Source organism: Notothenia rossii (assembly GCF_949606895.1).
Source record: "Notothenia rossii genome assembly, chromosome: 8".
In the NCBI taxonomy this organism is placed as follows: Eukaryota; Metazoa; Chordata; class Actinopteri; order Perciformes; family Nototheniidae; genus Notothenia; species Notothenia rossii.
This window is the reverse complement of record NC_136906.1, coordinates 79,549,534-79,575,185: the sequence shown is the minus strand read 5'-3', so window position 1 is coordinate 79,575,185 and position 25,652 is coordinate 79,549,534. Positions and strand designations below refer to the sequence as shown.

The 25,652-nt window shown below is 40.2% G+C and overlaps 3 protein-coding genes and 1 long non-coding RNA gene across 7 annotated transcripts in view; 2 read left to right on the top strand and 2 right to left on the bottom strand.

The window, feature by feature from the left end:
* LOC307014982 (uncharacterized protein) overlaps window positions 1-25,652 on the top strand; it is a 77,904-nt gene that overhangs the window by 27,956 nt on the left and 24,296 nt on the right. The gene's annotated exons all lie outside the window — the stretch shown is intronic.
* LOC307014986 lies at window positions 405-11,316 on the bottom strand. 2 transcript variants are annotated; one of them, XR_013801378.1, is made up of 4 exons: window positions 11,217-11,316; window positions 3,422-3,577; window positions 2,857-2,951; window positions 405-1,203 (listed from the first exon to the last, which is right to left on the bottom strand). It is a non-coding gene; the product is annotated as an uncharacterized lncRNA (long non-coding RNA). The 2 variants fall into 2 exon arrangements; XR_013801379.1 differs by lacking the exon at window positions 11,217-11,316 and having other exon boundaries at window positions 3,422-4,719.
* Window positions 4,765-11,714, top strand: LOC307014979 (zinc finger protein 862-like). 3 transcript variants are annotated; one of them, XM_079643274.1, is made up of 9 exons: window positions 4,765-8,876; window positions 9,131-9,763; window positions 9,844-10,014; window positions 10,105-10,280; window positions 10,358-10,533; window positions 10,633-10,802; window positions 10,913-11,151; window positions 11,239-11,496; window positions 11,580-11,714. In XM_079643274.1, exons 2-8 carry the CDS (start codon window positions 9,724-9,726, stop codon window positions 11,386-11,388), a joined length of 1,122 nt encoding a protein of 373 aa, XP_079499400.1. In that variant the 5' UTR covers window positions 4,765-8,876; window positions 9,131-9,723; the 3' UTR covers window positions 11,389-11,496; window positions 11,580-11,714. The 3 variants fall into 3 exon arrangements, with proteins under 3 accessions (XP_079499400.1, XP_079499398.1, XP_079499399.1); XM_079643272.1 differs by having other exon boundaries at window positions 4,768-8,876; window positions 9,844-10,280; XM_079643273.1 differs by lacking the exon at window positions 11,580-11,714 and having other exon boundaries at window positions 4,768-8,876; window positions 9,844-10,280; window positions 11,239-11,540.
* LOC307014317 (uncharacterized protein) lies at window positions 14,958-25,342 on the bottom strand. Its single transcript, XM_079642191.1, has 19 exons — window positions 24,990-25,342; window positions 24,696-24,858; window positions 24,448-24,597; window positions 24,194-24,354; window positions 23,893-24,072; window positions 23,377-23,518; window positions 23,078-23,262; window positions 22,837-22,978; window positions 22,565-22,751; window positions 22,114-22,139; window positions 20,220-20,566; window positions 19,908-20,070; window positions 19,599-19,748; window positions 19,347-19,507; window positions 19,041-19,220; window positions 16,273-16,414; window positions 15,979-16,163; window positions 15,497-15,638; window positions 14,958-15,410 (listed from the first exon to the last, which is right to left on the bottom strand). Exons 1-19 carry the CDS (start codon window positions 25,194-25,196, stop codon window positions 15,223-15,225), a joined length of 3,201 nt encoding a protein of 1,066 aa, XP_079498317.1. The 5' UTR covers window positions 25,197-25,342; the 3' UTR covers window positions 14,958-15,222.

Genomic DNA, 25,652 nt, shown 5'->3' with positions numbered 1-25,652 from the left:
TAGATTACCTCAAATGTCTTCAGATCAAGGGTGGAGTCTTTTTGCCTCACAGAATTGTGCTTCATTAGCATTAGCATTGTCCTCGATCCTCTCAGGTTAGCATGGCTACCAAATAAACATTATGTTGAATGTTGAAATGGAAGTTGTAGCTAGAGTGCATTATGCACAATGTGTTGGTAATAAAAAATAGATAAAAAATAAACAAAAGGTAAACACATGCATATATATGCTGGTTACCCCCTTTTGCCATAAAAGATGATGGCCGTTGCACCTCTAAATCACCTCATATTGTAAAAATATTTTGCATACGTTATTACAACATGAATTGGAACATTTTTATCCCCTTAACAGATCAGCAGGTTAAAAATGATTTTTTTGATGCACCCTAATATATATACTGTATATATATATAAAAAATGCATTTATTGATAATTTGAACAGCTTTGGCAAATCGCCAACATTCCATTTCCACTATAAAAGAACAATGCATTTTAGCACAATACAAATTCAAAAAAATACTACATCCGTTTGAATTCCAACCCTTCGAATGGACAAGCTGCTGCCTCCAATCTGGTGTGCATACCGATTCTGATTCATACATACTGTAGCCTATATGTCACAGTGAATGTGAGAAATCAGACTAGGCAGAGGTGGAGGCCATGACAGCAAAGTGCAGTGGAAACAGACTTAGCGAATAAATCCTGACGTAACATGAAGCATGTGACTTAAACAGCTGAGGAGGATGTAACCTTCCTCACATTAATACATGAAACATGTCTTCCAAGTCCATCAACGTTTCCACATTCTTCTCCCAACCTCTGAGGTTTGACTGGTGTTTTTTTTTTATTTTTTTTTAAATGGCATCGGTTCACGAGCGGCTGAAGAAATCCTACAGTCCGGCATGTTCTTCAGTCCAAGGACTTTGGGGGGAAGCCTTTCACCCTCCATTTGGAGGAGCACTTTCTGAATGAATTCATTGTAGTACCTTAGCTCTTTGGGGTAAGCCATGTTCAGTGTATAGATGACTCCCAGCATGATGGCACAAGCTCGAGCTACAGATCCAATGTTGTCCAGAATGATTAGTCCTTCAACAAAAATCCCAACGTCGTCATAATGTCCAGGTTCTCCACTCTCCTTGTTGATGACATATATGTCCATGGTAGATTTCTGCAGGTCTCTGATGACGTCATCTCCTTCGATGTCCTGTATATTTAAAGAAAAAACATGAATTTATTCAATATATGTAATTTTAATGACATACTTTATCGTATACATTTTTTGTGATATTGCTCACATACTTATTAATCCCTTAAAACAGGGGTTTCCAAAGTGTGGGTAGGTGAGCCTCCCCTCAGAGAACATAAGAACAGCCGCGCCCCCCCTCCCAATTATTATTGCTGTTATTATTATTATTATTATTATTATTGTTGCTATAATGCAGGGGTATTCAATTGCATTTCAAAGAGGTCCAGTAAGAGAAAATGTAATTAAATGCTCTGTTTTCGCTGTCTACCTTCCGCCATTTGAAATTACTCCGACTGTTTCTCTCCTCTTGTCTCGTCTCTGTGTGTGTGTGTTTGAATCTATCGTGCTGACTGCACCGATTTGATTGGCTGAGTAGCGTCACCTCCTTAAAACATTAAACAATAACTTTTTTAAACCTTTTTATTTTTATGTTTTAAACATATTGTATAAAACTCCCCCACTACTTGGACTATTCCTTGCACCCCTCTAGAATAAGCCCGAATGGTCTCAACCATATTGCATCAGTAACGTGCACTTGTTATTATAACAAGATCGCAAGGACGCTGGTAGCGATCGGAAAATTGAGTGTTGTTCAGTTTGTGTGTTGTGGAACATGCGTGTCCGTGCATGAAAATATACCACACACCCAATTACAATTGCATGTTCAAAACACTACCCTGGAAGTTAATAGAGTTGTTAAAGTTGGAACAGCCTGTGGACAGCCGTTCTTCCTTGCATGTCAGTCGCCGACACCTTCTTACAGAGGACAGGCACATCTAGCTGCAGCACGACCCGTATATTTCCGCACGCCGTGTTCTCAAGACATATTTTTTAAAACATTTTCAACATGGTGGATAAATCCTTATATGCTCCCGGCAACACACTGAACGTCAACTTTGCCTCCTTATTACACTCACCCCTACTTTAGTGGGAACAATGAGTCTGCGTCTTTGATGCACACAGGAAAAAACGCAGATCATCCTCTGGCTGCAGCCTTGACCGGTACTTGCTTTTGATCAAAGTCAATGCGGAAAACCTGCACTCACACAGGTAGGGGGAGGTGAAGGGAATGAGCACTTTTACAGCCTTTTGGCGAGGTGGGGGAACTCGGTCTCCACAGACAGCCACAAGAGGGCAAGTGTCACTTTACTCGTATTTTTCTCGTTCTTTTGTGTCTCACGCTGCGCCTCCCCTGAAGCTCTCTGGCGCCCCCCAAGGGAGGTGCGCCTCACACTTTGAAAACCGCTGCCTTAAAACAAAGCTGGTCATATTGTATATATTTCTGAATCAAACTAAATATGTGTGAGGTGTTTTTAAAGATTTACGTAGGAACCAATAAGCTTGGTGCTGAGTGTCAGAAGTCAGAGAGGATTGACAGATGGACTAAGACATTGTTGATTATGGTCTTTCCATTGGACAATAAGAAAAATAATGAATAAAGCCAACCTCATCGTATAAAGAACCAAGCTGTTGATGAATATCAACATTCATATACATATTCTCAACCTTCATGCTCCTTATAAGGTAAAACATAATTATCTAAAATTGATGCCTGACACTAGGATCTTAAAACACTACATGTGACTGACAAATGCAATTACAGTGACTTACCATATACTCCCGAATGAGATGTCCATCGTCCTCACCAAGGTGGATGCAAATTGCTTGAGGATTGCTTCCCTTTTAAGGTTAACATCACTTGTTGCCTGTGTAAAAAAAATTACAATTATTAAAATATTTCTAAATACATCAATAATAACAAAATTGTCTATAAATTGTTGAAGATTTACAACCTGTAGTAACCTAAATATACAATATATATTACAAATTCTACTCATCCAGGGACTTTTCACCAAGAGCAATGCTCTGTTCTTCACAGTTCACAGCTGGAGTCTGCCTAGTACAACCACAGTCTGATCTGTTGGCAACTGAGGATTAAGTGGCTTGCTCAAGGCAGGTTCTGCTTTTTCACTTTCCCCACCTGGGGATTGCATTTTCACCTTTCCAGTAACAAGCCTGCTTCTCTAACCAGTATGCCACTATTGCCTTATTAAGATCAGATTTGCTTAGAAATGTGTCTTGCATTCTTGCACCTGGCAAGTAATCCAGGCTGTGGGAGGCAAAACTCCATAGAGTATATGACAATTTGTATAAAACAGTGTATACACAAATTTACCTTTTGCAAGATCGCCAGATGTTTGGCTAGTTTCTGGCCAACAACTCCTCCCTTCTTCTGGAAGACAGATGTCAGCTGAGGTAGATGGCTGTCCAACTGCGCCATGAAGGCTGTTTCAAGTGGGATAGTTGTTATGCGCTGGAATTCCGCATGTATCTGTTATGCAAAAACAAAATGACAGAAGACAAAGAGCACATTCAGACATTGGTGTAATGATAATTTGTATCTGCTATATAATTAAAGGATAGATTCTAATTTTGACCTCCTCCTTAACCAAGTCCTTGATAAGATGTGTATTGGTGTACAGTGTGTTCTAACCAGTATTTCTATTAATCTAAGGTAATTGCAAGGAATCAGAACTAGATCTGTAAACTGTATGGTTGTTTAAACCTTGCTAATACTTTTTTTAATTGACAATGGGTAAACTGTTGAGTTATAAAGCAACATGTCCAAAAGCAGAGGCGCACAGGTCCACCGAAATGAGCCGTCAGTGATTTCTATAAGTTTCGCGTCCCAGACTCCCAGGTCCTCCTGCAGCAGAGGCGCAGGAAGGTATTTTGAGTGGGGGTGCTGAGATGCTGGACTCCAGTGAACACTATTACGGGCACTAGAGAACACGCACAAAAGCGCGAGCACCAGGGGCGCTACAGTGGAATGTTCTACTGCAACACTCCCCACACCCAAACACACAGTACACCCGTGACTGCTACAATGAAGGCTCGATAATCAGCTCATGGCATATAGGCAGCAGGGGTAAAGTGCTATTTTTTATGAGTGGGGCGGACTTCACCTCCTCTTGGGGGGTCCGGGGGGATGCTCCCCTGGGAAGATTTGTTTTTAATATTGAAGTTAAAAGCATCAATCTGGTGCAGTTTGAGAGCAACATTAGGAGATCTATGGATACATCTCTCAACATCCATATGAAACACAACTGTAATCAGATGTTCTTTTTCTTTATGGATATTTTACAAATCACTCCCCTTTCAAACTGTATTCTTGTTTTACTGCCATATAGTATTTCATAACTGTTTTGTCCTTTATTCTCTTGTTTTTTTATAACAATAATGATCATATGAAGGTGTGCCGCGGAAATAATCTTTTGAATAATTTGTGACCAAACCGTTTTAGGAGAGGACTTTCCTCCAGCTTGTTGTGGAACAAACAGCTCCTTATGTCCGTTAGTGCAGCTAGCTAACCAGATGCTAACAACACGGCCCCTGCTGGCACCGGTCCCTCTCTCACCCTCTCTCTCTCTCTTCCTCTCTCTCTCTCTCTCTCTCTCTCTCTCTCTCTCTCTCTCTCTCACACACACACACACACTCACTAAATGCGCTACACACACACACACACACACACACACACACACACACACACACACACACACACACACACACACACACACACACACACACACACACATACTGATTGGTCTGGTGTCTTGCCTCTGTTGCATTCACTGAACACGGGAAATTACAGTTCTGCCGTCCTCTCTTGTGTCATGATGAGGTTCACCTAAAGCACGGTTAATGTATTATATTATTGAGGTAGAATTGTACGGGCTTACAGAGAAAACATTCGGGGCAGGCCAAAATATTATTTTACCAACAATGTGGAATGTATTGGCTACATATTACACAGATTATGCACAGCGGGAGCGGCAGCGACCCGGAAACAAGTCGGAGCGCTGTCTCGAAGGAAAACAAATTCCTCGGAAGGCTCGTTGAGGATCGATTATCGAGGAGGCTGTAACCGAGGGTACACTGATGTAGAGGAGAGAGGAGTCTCTCTGGAGGAGCAATAACCGAGGGTACACTGATGTAGAGGAGAGAGGACTCTCTCTGGAGGAGCCGTAACCGAGGGTACAAAGATGTAGAGGAAAGAGGAGTCTCTCTGGAGGAGCCGTAACCGAGGGTACACTGAAGTATTCCCCCGGAGAAGATTTCAGCCAACAGTGATGTTTAAAAGAGGCGTGACGCATGGTTGGACTTATGTCAACGAAGCACAGCTCTGCAAACTGTTCCCCTTGTGATTATAAGTTATTAAGATGATCAAATGTGCATCAGACTTTTTGCCCTTTACCATTTGTTTACTCACTAATCACATCTCCCCTGGATGTTAGGCTATTTATTTTTTTAATACAACTGCTTTCATTGTGAGGCGATGTTTACAGTGAGAACAGCTGCTGAGGTCAGTGCAGAAAGCAGAACAGTGTGTATAATATATATCGCTCAATAATATATGTAACAGGCCTACATTTCACACTTTTTTTGTATGCTTTAGGAGATATTTACAAATTGACAGTAGATATTTGTCATGAAACCATATGTGTAGTGCTACACATAATACAATATACAAGGGTTGTAGCCTGATATTTATGATATGCTTTAGGAGCTGTTTGTGTTTGTTGTACAATATGTAGGAGTGTTTTGCCGAGTGTATGAGTGTGTTGTACATTGTGTAGGTGTGGGTGTGTGTGTGTGTAGGAGTGTGTGTGAGAGTTGATGCGCCGGGCAGACAGGCGGGTCTCAGTAGCTTAACATATAAATGGTCAAAAATTGTACATTCTCCGTTAACCTACGAGCTCCCCGTTCGAGTGAAGGACTATTCCTTCGCAATGTAGCATGACATTGGTTTTGCGCTTAAGTTGTCGTGGATTGGAATTTTTTCGATCATTTCCGTAGGAGGAGTTTGCAAAAATGTTCTTAAAATGCATGAAAAACGCACATTCTTCAATATCGTCAACTTCCTGGGGGGCTGGGCTAATAAAAGCAAATTAGAAATATGTCCGCAATCATAAGAGCAATATGTATACAGGTTTTCGTTAATATTGAAAAAACTGTATGCGAATAGTTTGGAGCAATTTGTAGTAATTTGCGACATGTAAATCGTAAAAAATGGTATACTCTACGTTAGCTTACGACCTCCCCGATTAAGCTAGCAGCTATTTTCTTCTTAATTTAGCATCGCATTGGATATGGGCTGAATTTTTCCTGGATAGGAATCTTTTTCATAATTTCCCTATGAGGAGTTTGCAAGAATGTGCTTAAAATGCATGAAAAATGCACACTAATAAAAGCAAATTTGAAATATGTCCGCAATCATAAGAGAAATTTGTATACAGCATTTCGTGAATATCGGAAAAACTATATGCGAGTAAAAATGGAAAATTCTCCGTTCGCTTAAGAGCTCCTCGTTTGAGCGATCAACTATTCCTTCGCAATTTAGCATCACATTGGATATGGGCTGAACTGGTCATGGAGTGGAATTTTTATTATTATTATTTTTATTTATTATCATTTCCCTAAGAGCAGTGTGCAAAAATGTGCTCAAAATGCATGAAAAACTGCCATCTTTTGAAATTGCCATTTTTCCGGGGGGCGGGGCTTATGAAAAGCAATTTGAAATATGTGTGCCATCATAATAGCAATGTGTATACAGCGTTTCGTGAATATGGGGAAAACTATATGTGAGCAGTTTGAGTCATTTGCGACATGTAAATCGCCAAAAATTGCATATTCTCTGTTAGCTTACGTCCACCCCGATTGAGCTAGCAGCTATTATATTCACAATTTAGCATGACATTGGATATGGGCTGAACTTGTCCTGGACTGGAATTTTTACGATCTTTTCCCTAGGATGTGTTTGCAAAAATGAGCTTAAAATGCATGAATAACGCCGATTCTTCAAACTGGCCGACTTTCTGATCGCTCAAACGAAGGCTAATGGAAGCCATTTTGAAATATGTCTGCAATTCCATGAGAAATGTCTGTGGCAAGATTCGGGCAGTTTGGAGAAACTATGTGACTATCGCACAATAGGGGGCGCTACTGAGCTGGTTTATAAAAACGTATGATTTTTTTGTATTGTCTGGAAAAGGTTGTGGTCTGTCACGTGTGTTCCGAGTTTAAAGGCCGTAATTCATTTCAACACAAAGTTATGTGTCCTTAAGTGTTTTTAACCCTTCGATTTCGAGAAAAAACTGAATAGGACATGCCCACATTCATCATTGGTTGCGACACTTTAAATCTCAGTTTATACTCGTCCTGCCAGTATATCTATGACAAAATATATTTATTTTGTCCATCCGTTCTTGAGGTATACATTTGTCGTGTTTTTGGCGCCCCCTATTGTCAAAAATGAACATGCTTTTTTGTTCCTATTCCCCAAGACTGATCCACCGAAATCTGTGATATTTGGATACATTTAGGATGTCCTCCTACAAAAAACGTCCATATAGGCCGATTGTTCATGCCCTTATTACGACCCAGAGACACGTTTTAAAGTGTATGTTGTTAGAGGTGCTCTAGTGGTCGCGTAAGAAACAACATGCTCCCGGCCCGTTCATTAGAAACGTTCCGGAGGGACGTTTTTTCACAAATAACCCTCTCTGGAAAATCCTAAATTGTGGAATAGTTTGGCCATTCAAATGCTTTTTGGTTCGATTTCTGGCGAGAAGTGTATATTGTACACTTAGAATCCACGTCCAGTCGATGTGTACGATCTATAGTTTGATAGATCCACATCACATATTCAGTTTTGGCGGCATTTCTTACAGTTTGTCAAAAGGTCTTCTGATCAGGGCTCTATAAATAAATATCTACGGCAGATATGTAATATTTAATGCAGCCAAACCGTGTATTATAATGCCGTTAAAAAAAATGTTTTTCCGATTTCATATCGCATAAACACCTTATCCCGACATGCATTGCGGCTAAAACAATCAATGTTTTAGCCCAGGGGTACTCATATACAAATCGTAAAGATCCAAAGAAATGTTTCAATAAGACAAAGGTCCGTTTATTACGGTCATTCAAAGCATTTAAACAATTGCAATAAGATTCTTAACACGAAGTTGCAAAAACTAAAATAATCTGTATGCAGCAGTTTTCATTGTTATTGTGTCTGTGCTTGATCCCTTAGTCGCAGTGTAAGAGCTGCACAGTTATGAGTAAAGGCAGCTGCACCCTCTTTCATTCAGCATTCCCATTATTGCTTTATAAATGTCTTGCCCCCTTCTGTGTCCACTGAGGTTCGTCAGGCCCAACACATCTTCAACAAACTCCCCCTTTGCCTCATCATAAAAACTGAAACACCAGCAACTGAGCATTGTCAGTGCAGTGTTTCCCACACAATGTTAATACTTGGGCGGGCCGCCCAGGTATATTAAGGCCCGCCCAAGTATATTTCGGACCTTTTTTTATTTTTTGTATCCGTCCGCGAGCGACGCCATCTGCGAGTGATTAACTAATGGACAATGAGCCCTCTCTCTACGTCTCCTGTGCCTATTCGCTCTGCGGTTGATTAACTAGGGGACAATAATCCCCCCCTGTTCGCTCTGCGATCGATTAACTAGTGTATGATCCCTCGCTCGACACCTCCTGTTCGTGCTGCCATCGCGTGGAGGGAAACGAGAAACGGAGAAGACGACGTTAATTTAGAAGACGCGGACACTAAGGTAAAGTAACTATTTTCTCCTTATTGTGTTGTTGTTTTCTGACTTTGGTAGGAGATTCGAATTATTTGAAGTTAGTGGCAACTAAGAGTGTATTTAACGTAACCAGGCCTACTTTGCTGCGTGCAAGTTACGTGTGCTAAATTAAATATAAAAAAGATTATAATTCGTTTTCTCTTCGGGCTATGCCAGTTAGAAGGACACAGATTAACTTTAGCTAAGGTTAGACTGTTAATTTCCCCTGCATTACTCCTTAGATATGAGTATTCAAAAATATTTTAAGAGAATACGGCGTGAGGATGAGGAGGAGAGACGAGGAGAGGAGGAGAGACCACAGGTAACTTAGCCAATGTTAGCATTTTGCTTGCAATGGCAATAATAAATGCATAAGTCTCAATAATGATATATGTCGGTTCATTTGACCTGAAATTATACAATTGCAGTCAACAGTGAGTTGCAATGCAGAGACCAAACTAGATTCAAGCTTGTTTTCAATTCTAGCCGTTGGTCAGTGAAGATGCTGGCACAACTAGTCAGAGTACTGAGGGAGAGGCAGCAGGTCCCAGTGTGGTAGAAGCAGCAGCAGGTCTCAGTGTAGAAGCAGGTGCAGGTCCCAGTGTGATACAAGCAGCAGCAGGTCCCAGTGTGGTACAAGCAGCAGCAGGTCCCAGTGTGGTACAAGCAGGTGCAGGTGAACAAGCAGCACAGTTCCAAGCATCCCAGACACAGACACAGACACAGACACAGTATAATAGCAAGGAGAACTCTACCATTTAAATGCAGTAATACCAATGCATTATTTTCAGATTCCAAGCATCACCACTCAGGATGGAACCCTGATTGGCTTAAAATGCCACAGTTCAAGAATTGGCTCTACCTCACCCAGCATGGTATGAATGGCATTTGCAAGTTCATATTTGTAATAAAACTTATTTTTTGTAAGAATTAACACGTTTTTCTTTTTAAAAAGGAATGTTTTGCCGAATCTGCAGGCAACACAAGCCTCCAATAAAGAAAGGCCCCTTAAAACGGGCTTTCATAGAAGTTGGGATTCTTGTTTTCCGCAAGGATTATATCGAGCGCCACATCTCCTCAGAGCCTCATCAATGTAGTGTTAAGCATCAGGTCTCACTTGCATCAGGTATATCATTTTTTTATGTAAAGCTAATTTCTGCAACCTATCAACCATGTTTGGCTCATATAATGAATTATGTCTTTGCCCTTGGTCTAGGCTACTCAGTGATGCAGGCTTTTGAGCCCACAGTTATTATGGAGCATGAGGCCATCATAGGTGGATTCAAATGTCTTTACTGGCTAGTAAAGAACGAGATTGCTCACCACACCAACTACCCTAAGCTCTTAAGTTTAGCTCAGCTTTTGGGTTGTGATTACTTTGAAAAGCTGAAGGTAAACCTAGTACAAAATGATGCTTGTGAAACTAAGAACTTTAACCAGCTAAATGTTAAATGATCTCTTTTTCTCAGGTGGATCAAAGAAACAATTATCAATCACACAGAATAGTGGATGAAATGCTGGAGATCCTTGCAGAGATAGTAGAGTCGCCTATTTTGGAAGAGATAAGGTCATCTCAAGCAATCAGCCTAGAGGTTGATGAAACCACAGATGTATCTGTAAACCGCCAGCTGGATTTACATGTTAGGTGGGGTATTTTTTAAAGGAATGATGTGCATTTAAATAAAGGCCTAGTTAAACTTAATATTTATTAATATGTGTGAAAACCTATACATTTTTATTTTAGACACCTGGATAAAGAGGGTTATGTTTTCAACCACTTCCTTGACCTGGTAACTCTGGAAGATGGGAAAGCTGACAGCGTTGTTGCTGCCATCAAGAGTGTACTACAGAAGAAGGATCTCCCGGTAGACAGGCTCTACGGACTCGGGACAGACGGTGCAGCAGTGATGACGGGTATGGAGTTTATTGTTAAATCTAATGGATTGTGTGAAATGTGTATTGTCAGCTGTTATTAAAGGAAACAAAATGACGCCCTCAACACTGCATTTAATTCTTAAACTTAGGCCGTCTGAATGGAGTGGCAAAGCAGCTCACAGACAGTTTTCCAAAGCGGGTTTCTGTAGCGTGTGCTGCTCACAGACTAGCACTGGCATGCAAAGATGCCTCAAATGCTGTCAGGTATATGGCAAACTTCAGGAACCACCTGCAGGAACTGCACCTATTCTTCAGAAATAGTGCAAATAGGTCAGCCACACTGAGTGCTGCCGCTACCACTCTTGGTCTGAACGACTTGAAAGTCAAGGTGAGTTTTCACCTATTTTCATAATACTATTGTGGTGTCATATTATTTACATATATTTTACTTACCAGTGTTTCTACTTGTTGTTAGGAGGTGAAAGATACAAGGTGGCTATCGCAGCACCTAGCCGTTCAAAACCTCCAGAGGAACCTTCCAGCTGTGCTGGCTGCTCTGGCGGAAGAAGCGAGCACAAGGAAGTGCCCAGTGGCCAAAGGTCTATACACCTTCTGTGCCACATAACGCTTTGTGGCTGCCCTCTACCTTCAGGCAGATGTGCTGCCCCACATTGCAATGCTGTCCAAGGTGTTTCAGAGAGCTGATGTGAACTTTCTCCACATAAAGGAGCAGGTAGATTACAAAGAAATGCATTTGATGCTCCCAGTTATTTGCATTATCCATCCTATTATATGGTTGTCTTTTTCCACATTTAGGTGCCAGTCACACTTGTTACTCTGAGGAGAATTCTTGAGGCAGGCGAGACCCCACTCCCCGGAACGTTCCTTGCTCGCCTACACCAAGACTTGGACAACCCAGGTGGACTTGGGGCGTTTAGCATTGCCGGAGAGGAGGAGAGGATCAGGAGGGGACACGGAATTCTGGAGCGCCCCCGGGAAGATATGTGGGCCAGATTTGTCAGAGATGTAAATACATCCCTTCTTACTTTTACATTCCAATATTTATTTTCCTTGAACTGAAAAATGTATAATATCATTCCAGGTCCTCAAACCTTACATCTGCAGCCTGGAGAGCAACATCGAGAGCAGGTTCCAGCATATTGAAGTGCTGGGGGCCTTCAGTGTCCTGGGTCCAAAGGCAGTTACCTCAAATGATGTAACCAACATTTCAATGTTGCAGACCCTTAACAACAAATTCATCCCAGGGCAGGATGCCACAGTTATCCAAGAGTGGACCTCCTACAAGCAGCATGTTCTTGAAGGAACATTTAAGGTTGGTAAATACTTAAATTAATATGAACTTGACGGTTAGAATTGCTTGTTTTGACATCTGTAAATGTTTCAATTATACTGTATACTCATTTGCCCTGCCTTGGCTAATCTCTGAAGGACAAGACACAAGCTGAGATCATGCAGCTCCTGGCCAGTGAGAAGGACGAATGGGCAGAAATATACCCAAACCTCAGCCTTCTCTCTTCAGTGGGGTTGGTCATCCCTGTCTCCAGTGTAAACTGCGAGAGGGATTTTTCTACGATGAACAGGGTAAGTGTCATTCCCTGTTGCATGTCATTCTGTATAGTTCATTTAAAACAAACTGTCTGTTTTACAGGTGAAAACTGACATGAGAAACCGACTGAAAGGGGAGCACCTGGCTGCATGTATGCGGATAGCAGTCAGTGGACCAGCACCAGAGGCGTTCCCATACACACAGGCGTTGGAGCTGTTCTTCAACAAACCCAGACGGATTAAGTGCTCTGACAAACAGTGCCATCTTTGTACAAAATGAATATTGCCATACAGTAATGTAAAGTTAATGAATAAACATGTTGTTAAAACTTGTTGTTTGTCACATGTGTTGCACGTCACAAAGCCCGCCCCGCGGTCCGCCCGCACCGCGCTCCGCTCGCAGCCCCCCCCCTGGCACCTTCCCCCCCAAGTATATTTCAGATCTGTGGGAAACACTGCAGTGGTGTCAGTGGACTCATCCACAGCTAAGGAAATGCACTGTGCATTTTGTATTCCATCACAAAGCTGATGAATCAAATCACCAGCCAGTATTTATGTTCTTCTGGTTGCTGTAGAATCTGAGAGGGGGATTTGCTCGATTTGACCTGTTATTTCCTCTTATTGTTTGCCTTCAAACATGGTCTCCATCACCTCAGTCATGCATTATTTTATACTTCAGTTATTATCCTGAGGAATGTCCTTACCTACTGGCCTAGTTAAATCAAAGTGGTTACTTTCTTTTGGCTGGGCAGTATAGTTTTACACACTGACTTAAAACTGTTTTTTGGGGGCAGACCCCCACAAAGAAAAATATATATTTACACACGTAAGGTCCTCATCTTAACAGTTTTGTATGCTCATCCGTGAGCAGAGCATCAAGTTGACATGCCTATCACAGCTGAATGCGGCGATCACCATCTTGTTCAGCAAAACGCCTCACAAATTTATTAAGAGCAACAGCTTTAGTGCGTTTTGATTCAATGCTGAGTACAGCCAAACTTGATAGTCTCTTCTCTGTCATTGTAGACCGCAAATACCTCATTCCTTCAGTACTTGGGTCCGAATGCTTCTCGTTTTGCGCCGTCCCGTTCAAATGAAATCGCCAGCAATCATATTTCCACGCTTGCGCTAGGGCCGGGGGAGGGGCTACAAGACGTGCGTCTTGTGCTGCATTCACTTGCACTCGGACATTAGAGATTTTCTCTCATAAATGTCTGATAAGCCACAACTTTTCTTTCAAAACAAAGCTGCCAACCCGGTAGGTGAAACTAGGCTACTAGCTACAGTACAGATGCAACTAGATGAGCTGTTAACTCCCGCTCTGACTGAGGTTGAAAGAGACGAGACACGCATTTTTCCCACCCGCATTCCGCGAAAACCCGCCCTACTGTGCCTCTGATTCGCAGACTGGTGGTGGTGGGAAAAAACGCTGACGGGATGCTGAATGTGATTGGACCAGTCGGACATGCAGAGCGCTGTTTGCAGTGGACATAGCAGAGAATTTTGACTCGTTGCGTTGTGGCGATGTCTCACAGATAACACAGATAATGCAGATAATACAGATAATACATATGAAAAGTATAATTTGCTCAGAGTCCAGAGACAGTTGTGGTTCGATCCGGACCGGAGTCCGGACTTCGAGGATGCCTGTTTTAGCCTATCAAAACCTCTGCAAAAAGAAAGGTGTCTCTCAGAATCGAAAGAGAAAAACCTATGGGAAAAACACAAAAGCATTGTACACAATTTAAACCAATAAATGTCATATAATTAACAAGGATAAACTGATGTTCTTTACATGATGAGTACTGCAGATATCACTGTTAAATCATTTGATCATTGGTTTTATTATGAAAACGTAGTGACCGGAAATACTGTTTTCAACCCGTAAATGTACATGGAGGCTGCCGCATACCTCAAATCATCTTTGTAATATCTATCAAACTATAGATCCTACATATCGACTGGACGTGGATTCTAAAAGTACAATATACACTTCTCGCTAGAAATCTAATCAAAAAGCGTTTTAATGGCCAAACTATTCTACGATTTAGGATTTTGCAGAGAGGGTTATTTCTGAATAAACGACCATCTGTAACGTTAGCATGAAACGGGAGCACTAGAGGGCGAAAACTTTAAAACGTAATTATAGGACGTATTAAGCGCTTGAACAAACGAGATATTTGGTCGTAATAAGGGCCTAGTTGGAGGACTTGTTGCATTGTGAGAACAAGTATAGACCAAGTGAAGGGCCTCAGTTAACTCTGAATCTTGTATATGAGTGGGAGTAACATGAACTAATTTAGTTTTTCTGTATTGTGGATGTTTAGTGTGGTTTTGTTTTTCTAGGATGAATACTTTGTATTAACTGATTGCTTCCTCATCATTATATTACATTTTTTGCCCATTAACAATGAAACACATACAATTCAAATCTGCGTAGTTTATTTTCTAAGCTGCTCTTATAAAAATGGGATAATAAATTAATACCTTAAACATTGGCAAAATGTGGTGAATCATGCATTTTTTTAATAAGGTACTCACCCACTTTATTTCTTAAATACTTCAATGAGGTTTTTGACTTTGGTGGAATCAATTTCTCAATGATTTACAAAGAAATGCAGACAAAGATTAACATGAATACAATTGACATTTTAATGACATGATAGCCAGAAACACTAGTTGATGTAGAGAATACCATGTACTTTGCCAGATCTGCATTTACAGGTATATAGTGAGGAAGTGGAAATTGTTATGATTACATTTATGAAGTTTTACATATTATCTGCTGTTTTACTACATTTACTATCAAGTTGTACATTTAGAAAATACTCTGGAATTAAATGGATTTAAAGTCATGACAGTGGGACTAAGCAGCATTTTCAAGCCCTACTGCTCACTTGCAGGAAACAGCACACAGTTTATGAGGTGAAGGGCTGAGGGTGAAGCCTACACGTGGAGTCAAATCCAATTCATCCTCCGAAACTCCTGGAGCAGGAGTAAAGCGAAAGTGTTGCAAGAGGCTGGTGAAGAAGATGAAGAGCTCCATCCTGGCCAGACTCTCTCCAAGACAAGCCCTGCGACCTTTTAAGAGAAATAAATCAAAAGGAATATGATCATCTCGCCTGCAAGTCAGTGCACATCAAGAAGTGATGGCTAAATTCACCAACCTGCAGAAAAAGGCATGAAGGCATCTCGCTTGATGAACTTCCCATCTTTGTCCAAGAAGTGAGCAGGATAAAAGCTGCGGGGGTGTTCCCACTCACTCTCATCATACAGGACGGATGTCAGGAGAGGATATACTGTGGTACCCTGTGGACAAAACACGGTATGATTTCCAATACTGTCATATATAGAGGGCGGATTCTGTTGATAGAACCTGTTGAACAATGGATGTCTTACTAATGTGACCTAATGATTTAAATAAGGGCAATTGATTAAGTCAAGAAGAGCATATCTTTTTTTTTAACCCTGTTCCTTGCTTAGCACCTGCTGATTAAGGTGAGCATTTTCTTCAGCTTAGGCAGATCTAAGGTGGTATGTCTAGTTTAATTTAAGTCACAGAACAGTCCTCCAGTTTTATTAGTCATATGTGATTAATCCTTTCAAGTCATTTTGGATTTTCTAAATTAAGTTGTTCATTCATTCTGACCTTCTTAATGAAGTGACCCTGGAAAGTTACGTCTTGGCTTGTTTTGTGAGGAATGGCCATTGGGACGATGTTAGCCAGTCGCTGTGTTTCATGTATGACGGCGTCAGTGAAAGGCAGGCTCTTCCTGTCCTCTACCTGGGCTTGACGACTTCCTATCACCGTGCTCAGCTCTTCCTGGACCTGGTCTAAAAGATGAACAGTTTTTATAATTGAAATGATCTTTGTGTTGGTAAAGCACATATTGTTGCTTGGACTGTTGTAGGATTTTTTTGGGGGCGATTTTAGGCTCCTTACCTTGTATTTTTGGATACTTGGCCATAAACAGAAGTCCCCATCTCAGGGTTGTTGCTGTTGTGTCAGTCCCGGCAGCAAAGAGATTAAGAACTGTCTGCAACAGGTTATTATCGTGGAAGTGACTCTTGGTAATCCCAGATTCCTGCAGGTAAATATTTATTATTGTAGTTATTTAAACCAATCGAATGTATGGATGTTACATAATAGGGATTTTGATCTTGTTATTTCTTGTAGTTTTCATGACCGAGTGGGTTTATGGATAGCCCTTTTATAATTTACTCAAAAGGCCTGACTATTGGCAATCTAGTTCTCACTAGTGGAAATCACCTATCTACATGGCAAAATGTAAATATATAACAGTAAGAACATTTGATTAAAAAATCAATAATTCCTTTTTGAACTTATATGAATAACAATTTGAGATACTTACAATAAATGTTGAAAAGGATAGTGACTAGTGTTAGTGTAATTTCCCATATCAGTTGTCTGCATTTTGAATATATCACAACATATCTCAAAAACATTTTGGCCCAAATAACCATAATCCTTACTAAATTCAAATTTGACTAGATCTACAATTAATTGTATACACCTCAAGTATAAAAGTTACTTGTACAAATATGAGTTTTACTAGATGGATATTAGAACTCGGTAATAGTTTTCTGAAATTCAATCCTAGATATCTTACATTTAAATTCATACATATTAAATTATAACATTTAATTATAAACCAACATATCAACAGTTTACTCTTTTCTTGTCTAAATGTATTTTTTACTAGGGATGCACCGATACATCGGCCAGAGGGGCGATGTTCGCCCTATTTAGGCGCCGATGTCTCGCGTTCCGTCATAACATCTGCGGCACCCGTAGTTCATTTATATATAAAAAAACCATTAACTAAAGAAAACAAAAAAACATGTCGGCAGTGTGAGATTGTCATTGTTTCACCCAGAGATTCGCGATTTGCAGTTTACAAAAAGTGTTCCGTTGACACGGAGCGCTCTCTTTTCCTCTCTCCCTCTCTTCTCCTCTCTCCCTCTCTTCTCCTCTCTCCCCTGACAGCCGGTCCGTATCTGTCTCATGCAGCTCTGATCCAGTAATGAGTGATCCGACAGTGAGAAATAAATATATTTATAAATAGTTTAGGTAGATTCAGAGGTAGATGAAATAGCTAAGTGTGATGTCTAAATCTAAACGTGTGCTCACCGGCACCCTCACTGTGAGCAAACGTGCAGGTGATCCGGTAGAGCAGGGGTGGGGAACCTCCGGCCCCCGGGCCGTATACGGCCCGCGAGACAATTTGATACGGCCCTCGAGGTAATTTATAAATACACGCAAAAAAGAAATCTAGACCGCAAAAGAATTAAACAAGCGAGAGCCTGTTTTTCCTGGCCAAGATCAGGGTCCTTGAACACAACACGAGCCTAACGTGTCATCACGTGGTATATGTCTCGTTCATGGTCTCGTCTGACAGGGGTGCAGTTCTGACGGAGAGCACGGCTCCGGCACTTCAGATAAGGAGCATGCAGCAGTTTTTGCGCGGCTGTGTCTTTAGTTGTGAGCCCTGTGGCGATCTGTCCATCTGTCATACTGATCATACAGTCAATAACTTTGTTGTTATTAGCATCTGGTTAGCTAGCTATGCTAACGAATATAAGAAGCTTTTTCTACAACCATTGAGGTAAAGGGACAACTTTATATGATCATTATAGTTATAAAAAAAATAAGAGAACAAAGTAAACGGGTATAAAATACTATATGATAGCAAAAAAAGTTGGTATTAATAAACAAGAATACAGTTTGAAAGGGGAGTGATTTGTAAAATATCCATAAAGAAAAATAAATCTCCTTACAGTTCTGTTTCATATGGGTGTTGAGAGATGTATCCATAGATCTCTTAATTTTGCTCTCAAAGTGCACAAGATTGATGGTTTTAACTTCAACATTTAAAAAAAAATCTTCCTGGTGGTGCATGCCCCCCAGACCCCCCTAGAGGAGGTTAGGTGTGTGTGTCCCCCCCCCACACTTTAAATCATGTTCACATGGATAGGAAACTAAATTGCTCATATCTTGCGTCCATATATTTCTGTTTTGGTGGTCATGCCACAACCGTGCACGCATACGCGAGTCATGGTAAGATATCTGGATTAAGAGGTAGCTTTTTCTTTGCACAGCATGAAAGAAAGGCCAAATGAATGGGCTGTGATTTTAGTATTTTTAAGCAGCGGTAAATAATTTGTACGGCCCTCGGAGGATGTTGAAAAAATTGAAATGGCCCTTGAGAGGAAAAAGGTTCCCCACCCCTGCGGTAGAGCTCCATACTTTCTAAACAGCGCAGATATTATAATAACGAACTTGCTCAGCCTTTGAAACTCAAACCATTTTGCGAGAAATAAATGTGTTTTTCCTGGCACAAAGTGGAATAACAACAGTGGAAAAAAATTACATTAAAACATCGGCATCGGCCAAATTGTTATTCTTAACATCGGCATCAGCCAAGAAATGTTGCATCGGTGCATCCCTAATTTTTACACATCTAGGATTCTATTTATGATATCTATGATGAAGAGCAATTGTACATAAATAAGAATATAATTTTCTTGATTCCAACAATGTACATTTTCACTACTGATTAAAGGCTTGCACCTCAATATTTCTCACTAATAAATCTACTTGTGGCCTATGGAGAGTGTAGATAAACAAAGCAGTAACGCGTTGATCAACCAGTGTTTTTTGTTAGGGTTAGTGATGAAATTCTTGCCAACCTCCAGATTTTGCTTTCGGAGCAGAAATGAGTCCACAAAGCCTCTGCACATCTGTGGATTCAAGGTCTCTTTCAAACGTGTAAACAGCCGTCGATTCTGTTCCTTGTTTGCAGCAACCATCGTGTGGAGTTCCTTTCTGTTAGCAATCCATTTACCAATCCATGGGAACATGTTATATACCTGTTAAAAATCAACAGGCAATGAAATAGTGTTCAAAAGACAAGTGACACATTTGTCATGTTCATATTTTATATGAACATTAAATCAATATCTGAAAGTGTAAGCTTAATAAACATGAAATAGCACCTGTATCGACGGGGAGCCCAGGAGTTGAATATTCCTGTTTGTTCTTTCTACCAATGAAGTAAACTCAGGATCATCATATTCAAATCTGCTGCCATAAACAATGGAGCAGATAATATTAGAGACTGCACAGTTCATTGGTTGGGCTGTATCAAAAGCTTTTCCTGTAGAAAGGATTACAGGAACATAAAAAAGGAATCACAAGCATTGGCAAAATGTTGTTTCTCATGCTGTTGGTTTTAATAAGACACTTACCTTTGCATTTATTAAACACTTCAATGAGGTAGGTGCATTCCTCAGTGATTTTGTCCTCACAAGCCCTCTTACCCATTCCAAAGTCTCTGAGGTTAGTCAAGGCAAAGCGCCTCATCTCTTTCCATGATTCACCGTTGGAAAATACAACGCCTAAGATTAAAAGATGTTTTAAGTTAAACAAGATTAGACTAGGTTGCAAAAAAGTTTATGGCTGCTTCGTATTTGGTCAAATTGTTGCCTACTGCCCAATCGGCTGTTTTAACAAACAAGGAAAAATATTTTTGTGTAAACAAATCTTGCTTTCCTTACCATGGTTGTTACCAGTTTCCTCTGTGATTCGCATCATATCTCTGTCTCCAAACTCTTCAGCGTAGTTGACAAGGGCCTCCTTCACTGTTTTATATCCAGCCAGGACCACCACTTTTTTGGATCCCAAATATACTGTGAACACTGATCCATATGTTTTGGAAAGCTAAGAAAACCGGGGCATAATGTCAAGTTTTTTTTAAATAACCAAAAACACAAATTAATTTGATTGAACCTTTGTGACATTGCTACCTGAAGTGCACATCCAACAAATCACCCTTAAAGACATGCTTGTTATTCCAGTCATTTTCTCACCTCCAGAAATGTGTGGTGGGGTCTTTTAAGGTCAATCTGCAGCAGGTTTCCGATGATGGGAAGTGGTTTTGGACCTGGAGGTCCCTTTCCTTCATCCTTGGAACTAAAACTGGAGGATGAGACGATAAATACGAGCAGCAGGACCACCAAAGCCCCAAACAAGGAGATCGAGCTGCAAGACTGAAGGAGAAAATCTATTATCCCCATGAAAAAAAAAAGCGTCCTTGACAGCTTACTGAAAAAACGCTTCTGGATTTTGTGCTTTGTGTGTTGAAGAGTCATTTCTTTTATATTTGCTGCTGAGGGAAACAGCCCTGCCAAGGGTAGGGCTGGTTTCAACCTTTGTTCTTATCAGCACACTTCAGAAGAGAGTCTTTGTTTTTGATATTGGTTTACAGTTTTCTTATCTCAAATGTCATGTGATCAGACGGAGAGAGTTAGCTTGGTATAGAGGTCAGAGACTAGTGAGGTTAAGGACAGGTTTAACCTGGACAAGTCCTGGTCTGTACACTCTAGGATTTGGGAACTTTTTCTGACAACTGAGTGTAAGGTTTTGAAAAAAATGTAATGATTTTATAACTAGCTGTTTTGAAGTCTTATTTTTGCCTTTGTTTCTTGATGGAACTCAGCATGAATATATGATCAACATTGAGGATGAAATTAATTACCTCCAAAAAAAAAATCCAAAAACAAAGGCTGACCTTTCTGGCTGTCACTTGGCAATTGTTTTACATTTAGGAAAGGGCCTTTGCCATCCAAATGTAGGATTACTAACTTTTTCTAAGTTATGATGATTCCTCAATAACTTGAGCTAACTTCCTATCCTAAGATGAGATAAAACGGTGTTCCTCAATATAGTAAGGAAAAAATGTATCCAACAAAAATTATATAACGTCCTCCTAAAATGAGACAAGATAGGATGTCAGCCTTCAAAATATTCCTCTGGTTCCCATTGTGTTAACTGCTAGTATATATTTGACAGGATCCAGGATAAGGACTTATAACCAAGTTTCCACACACAAGCTCAGATGTAACATTAACCCTGATTTTGAAATGATTAATGTTCCTGGATCATATATGCATCAAATGACTTAACATAAAATGGTGTTAAAGATCATCTTGATAAAAAGTTTCATATGAAGTTGTTATGTTGTTCTCTTTAATCTTTCACTCATTCTTATCTCTGTCGATCATTTCTTTACAAAACCAAGTACGTACGTTGTTAAAATTAAAAGTTTAATTTTGCCTCTACACAACAATAAAAATGTGTGCCTTTTCCTGCTGGTAACTTTTTGCTTGATTTTCATAAAAACAATAGCAATTTAGACAAAATGTCAGCCATCCATTGAACACAAAAGTTTGTGTCTTTGTCTGTTGTATTTTATAGGATTGTGTCAACAACTTTGTTAGAACAAGCGAAGCACCTCACTCATCTACGAGTCTTGTTTATGAGTGATAGTGACTTGCTGCACAATTTTATATTTTATTATGGATGTTTATTGTGGTTATGTCTTATAACGTGACAACATGTATTTCTACACTACCTCAGGTAACATTGTGAGTCGAGACCTATATTTATTGGGGATGAATATGACGTGTCCGGGATACACAGACATATATTTTTTCAATAATACTTTATTATGAAAAAAAGACAGTCAGAAGAGTGCCTTTAAACATTTGGATGTTAGTTCCCTACAAGATGTCAATAGTGTGTTCAGTACTATTCAGTGAAAACTAGTATATGCCTTGGCTTAGTTTGAACATGATTTCACATTTCTAAAAGTTATTTTTGTCAAGAATCGTAGAGAAATACTAGGTATTACACTGCTCGATCGACCGGTGATTCAACAAATCATTCAAATCTGCTGCCATTCAAAAAAAATATCTTAAAAACTGCTTAGTTTGTTGGCTAAGTTTCTCCTGTAAAAAGAGAGGAATCAATATATCACAAGCATTGGCAAATTGTCGCCTGTCATGCACCTATTGGTTTATTAAGACACTTACATCAATGAGTTAGTTGACTTCGCGAGTGAAGTAAAATTCCCGAGTATTTACAAAAAAAGGCAGATAGAGATCGATATGAATACAATTTAAATATTTAATGACAGGATCGGCAGAAACAATAATTGATATAAAGAACACCATACATTTGAAACGATTTGCATTTACAACAAGTTTTTTGGTGAGAATGTGATAATGACATTAATGAAGTTGTATATATTTAGTCCTATTGCACGACATGAAATATCATGCTAAACTCATTATAATGACTCAGAATCAGAACTCCTGAATTTAATGAATATGAAGTGATGACAGTGGGACTAAGCAGCATTTTCAAGCCCTACTGGTCACAGGAAACAGCACACAGTTTATGAGGTGAAGGGTTGAGAGTGAAGCCTGTGCGTGGAGTCAGATCCAATTCATCCTCCGAAACTCCTGGAGCAGGAGTAAAACGAAAGTGTTGCAAGAGGCTGGTGAAGAAGATGAAGAGCTCCATCCTGGCCAGACTCTCTCCAAGACAAACCCTGCGACCTTGAAGAGAAAGAAATGAAGGAGAATATGATCATCTCGCCTGCAAGTCAGTGCACATCAAGAAGTGATGGCTAAATTCACCAACCTGCAGAAAAAGGCATGAAGGCATCTCGCTTGATGAACTTCCCATCTTTGTCCAAGAAGTGAGCAGGATAAAAGCTACGGGGGTGTTCCCACTCACTCTCATCATACAGGACGGATGTCAGGAGAGGATATACTGTGGTACCCTGTGCACAATATACAATTGGACTTTCATTACTCTGGTTTGTTTTTATTTATTATTGGATGAAAGGAAATGTATTGCACCGTTTTTCGTTTATTCTAACCTTCTTAATGAAGTGACCCTGGAAAGTTACGTCTCGGCTCGTTTTGTGAGGAAGTGCCATGGGGACGATGTTGCCTAGTCTCTGTGTCTCATGGATGACGGCGTCAGTGAAAGGCAGGCTCTTCCTGTCCTCTACCTTGGCTTGACGACTTCCTATCACCCTGCTCAGCTCTTCTTTGACTTTGTCTGGCAGAAGAAAACGTTTTTGACTTCATTAAAATGATGTTTTTGTTGGTAAAGAAAATATTGTTGATTGGACTGTTAATGGTAAGACATTTGTTAAGAATGTAGGCCCCTAACCTTGTATTTTTGGATACTTGGCCATAAACAGAAGTCCCCATCTCAGCGTTGTTGCTGTTGTGTCAGTCCCGGCATTAAAGAGATTAAGAACTGTCTGCATCAGGTTTTTATCGTGGAAATTACTGTCCGTAACCCCAGATTCCTGCAAGTAAATATGAATCGGTGCTTTTAGTCAACAAACCTGTTCCCACACTTTGACACGTGACATAAAAGGGAATTTCATCTTGTTTTTTGAGGTACCAGTGAGTTTATTGCAATGCTTTTTTCTTTTAATCAAAAGGGCTGAATATTATCAATTTAGTTACAACTTGTGGAAATAACATTTCAAAACTTCCATTTGTTCATTTACGATTTTTGCAAAAATAATTTGATTATTAAATATCCGTATTTCTTTTAATCAATTAAAGAATTCATGATGTTGAACAACATTGTGACCAGGTACATGTCATTTCCCTTTTCAGATATCACCAGCAGAGATGTGGTTATGTTAGGGTTGGTAATGAAATGCTTACCAACCTCCAGATTCTTTTTGCGGAGAAGAAAGGCATCCACATAGCCTCTGCACATCTGTGGATTGAGGGTCTCTTTCAAACGACTGAAGAGGTGTTGATTCTGTTTTGTGTTGGCGGAAATCAACGTATTGATCTCCTTTCTGTGAGCGACAAATTTACCGATCCATGGAAACAAGTTATACACCTGTTAAAGAAATTGTTGAAAAAAATAAAGTAAAAAATGCAATATTTCTTTAGTAAGTTGCCGCAATCGATGTATTATGTAAATCACATTCGGAAGTCTAAGCTTTAAAACATTTAATGACCTGTATCGATGGTGAGCCCACAAGCTGAATAGTTCTGTTTGCTCGATGTACCAGTGATGTAAACTCTCCATCATCATATTCAAATCTGCTGCCATAAACAATTGAGCAGATAATATTAGAGACCGCATAGTTCATGGGTTGAGTTGTATCGAAAGCCTCTCCTGTAAAAAGGGAAATGGTGAAATGATAAATATCACATGCATTGGCTTGACAAGCGTTGGTTATCATACAAATAGGGATAATCAGACACTTACCTTTGTATTTCTTAAACACTTCTATGAGGTGCTCACATTCCTCAATGATCTTGTCCTCAGAAGCCCTCTTACCCATCCCAAAGTCTCTGAGGTTAGTCAAGGCAAAGCGCCTCATCTCTTTCCATGAATCACCGTTGGACCATAGAACCCCTGAAATGTAGTTCAGCAAACAATGTCATGGAATTAAATCATCAAAGGCAAAGGATGTGGAAATGAATAGGATAAGTATTTGGCAAAACATTTATTACCGTGCCCTTGATTATAATCATGCGTAATTTGCAGCATGTCTCTGTCTCCAAACTCTTCAGCTCGATTGAGAAGTGCCTCCTTTACTGTCTTGTATCCTGCCAGGACCACCACTTTTTGGGGTCCCAAATAGATGGTAAACACTGATCCATATTTCTTGGAAAGCTAAAGAACAACATAATGTCATTATATTTTCTTTTTAAAAACACACAGAATAAAGCAAACAAGACGAGAGCTTTGTGAGAATCAGAAACTGACTCCTCTAAAAGAAAGCTTCTTGTACGCCAATGCCTCACCTCCAGTAATGTGTGGTAGGGCCTCTTGAGGTCAAGCTGCAGCAGGTTGCCTAGTAGCGGAAGTGGTTTCGGACCTGGAGGTCCCTTCTCTTCATCCTGGGATCCGAAGCTGGAGGAGGAGATGATGTAGACAAGCATCAAGACCACCAGAGCCCCCAAAAGAGAGCTAGTACTCGAGGCCTGGAGAAAAATATCTAATATTCCCATGACTTTAATCAAGTGTTCTGAAGTTGCTCCAATTCTTAACTTGTTTGCTGGGTGAATGCAGCTGGCTCTGGCTGAGTGAGGAGGAGAGATTTATTTTAGTAGCTGCTCCTTTGACCTTATTAGACCCTTTGAGAACAGTCTATTTGTTCTGTTTGATATTAACAAGATTGATTTGCACTTTTGCTACCTCAGATGTCATGTGATCATGGAGGGATTGGCTTGGCCTGTACAGAGGTTGATAGGACAAGTGAGATTACATGTTGGCCAAATACCAATAACCGATGGACACAGTGTTGGGTTGGGTGGAGGGGTGAGGGGGGGCCTGCATTAATGATTATCTGTGCTGACATTATTCTACTGGTCAAAACAGTATTCATGCAATCTCATTGTGATCGCCTCAGACTCACAGTACACACGTTTCTCAAATGGACAAAGAAGGAAATATTATAGTTATAC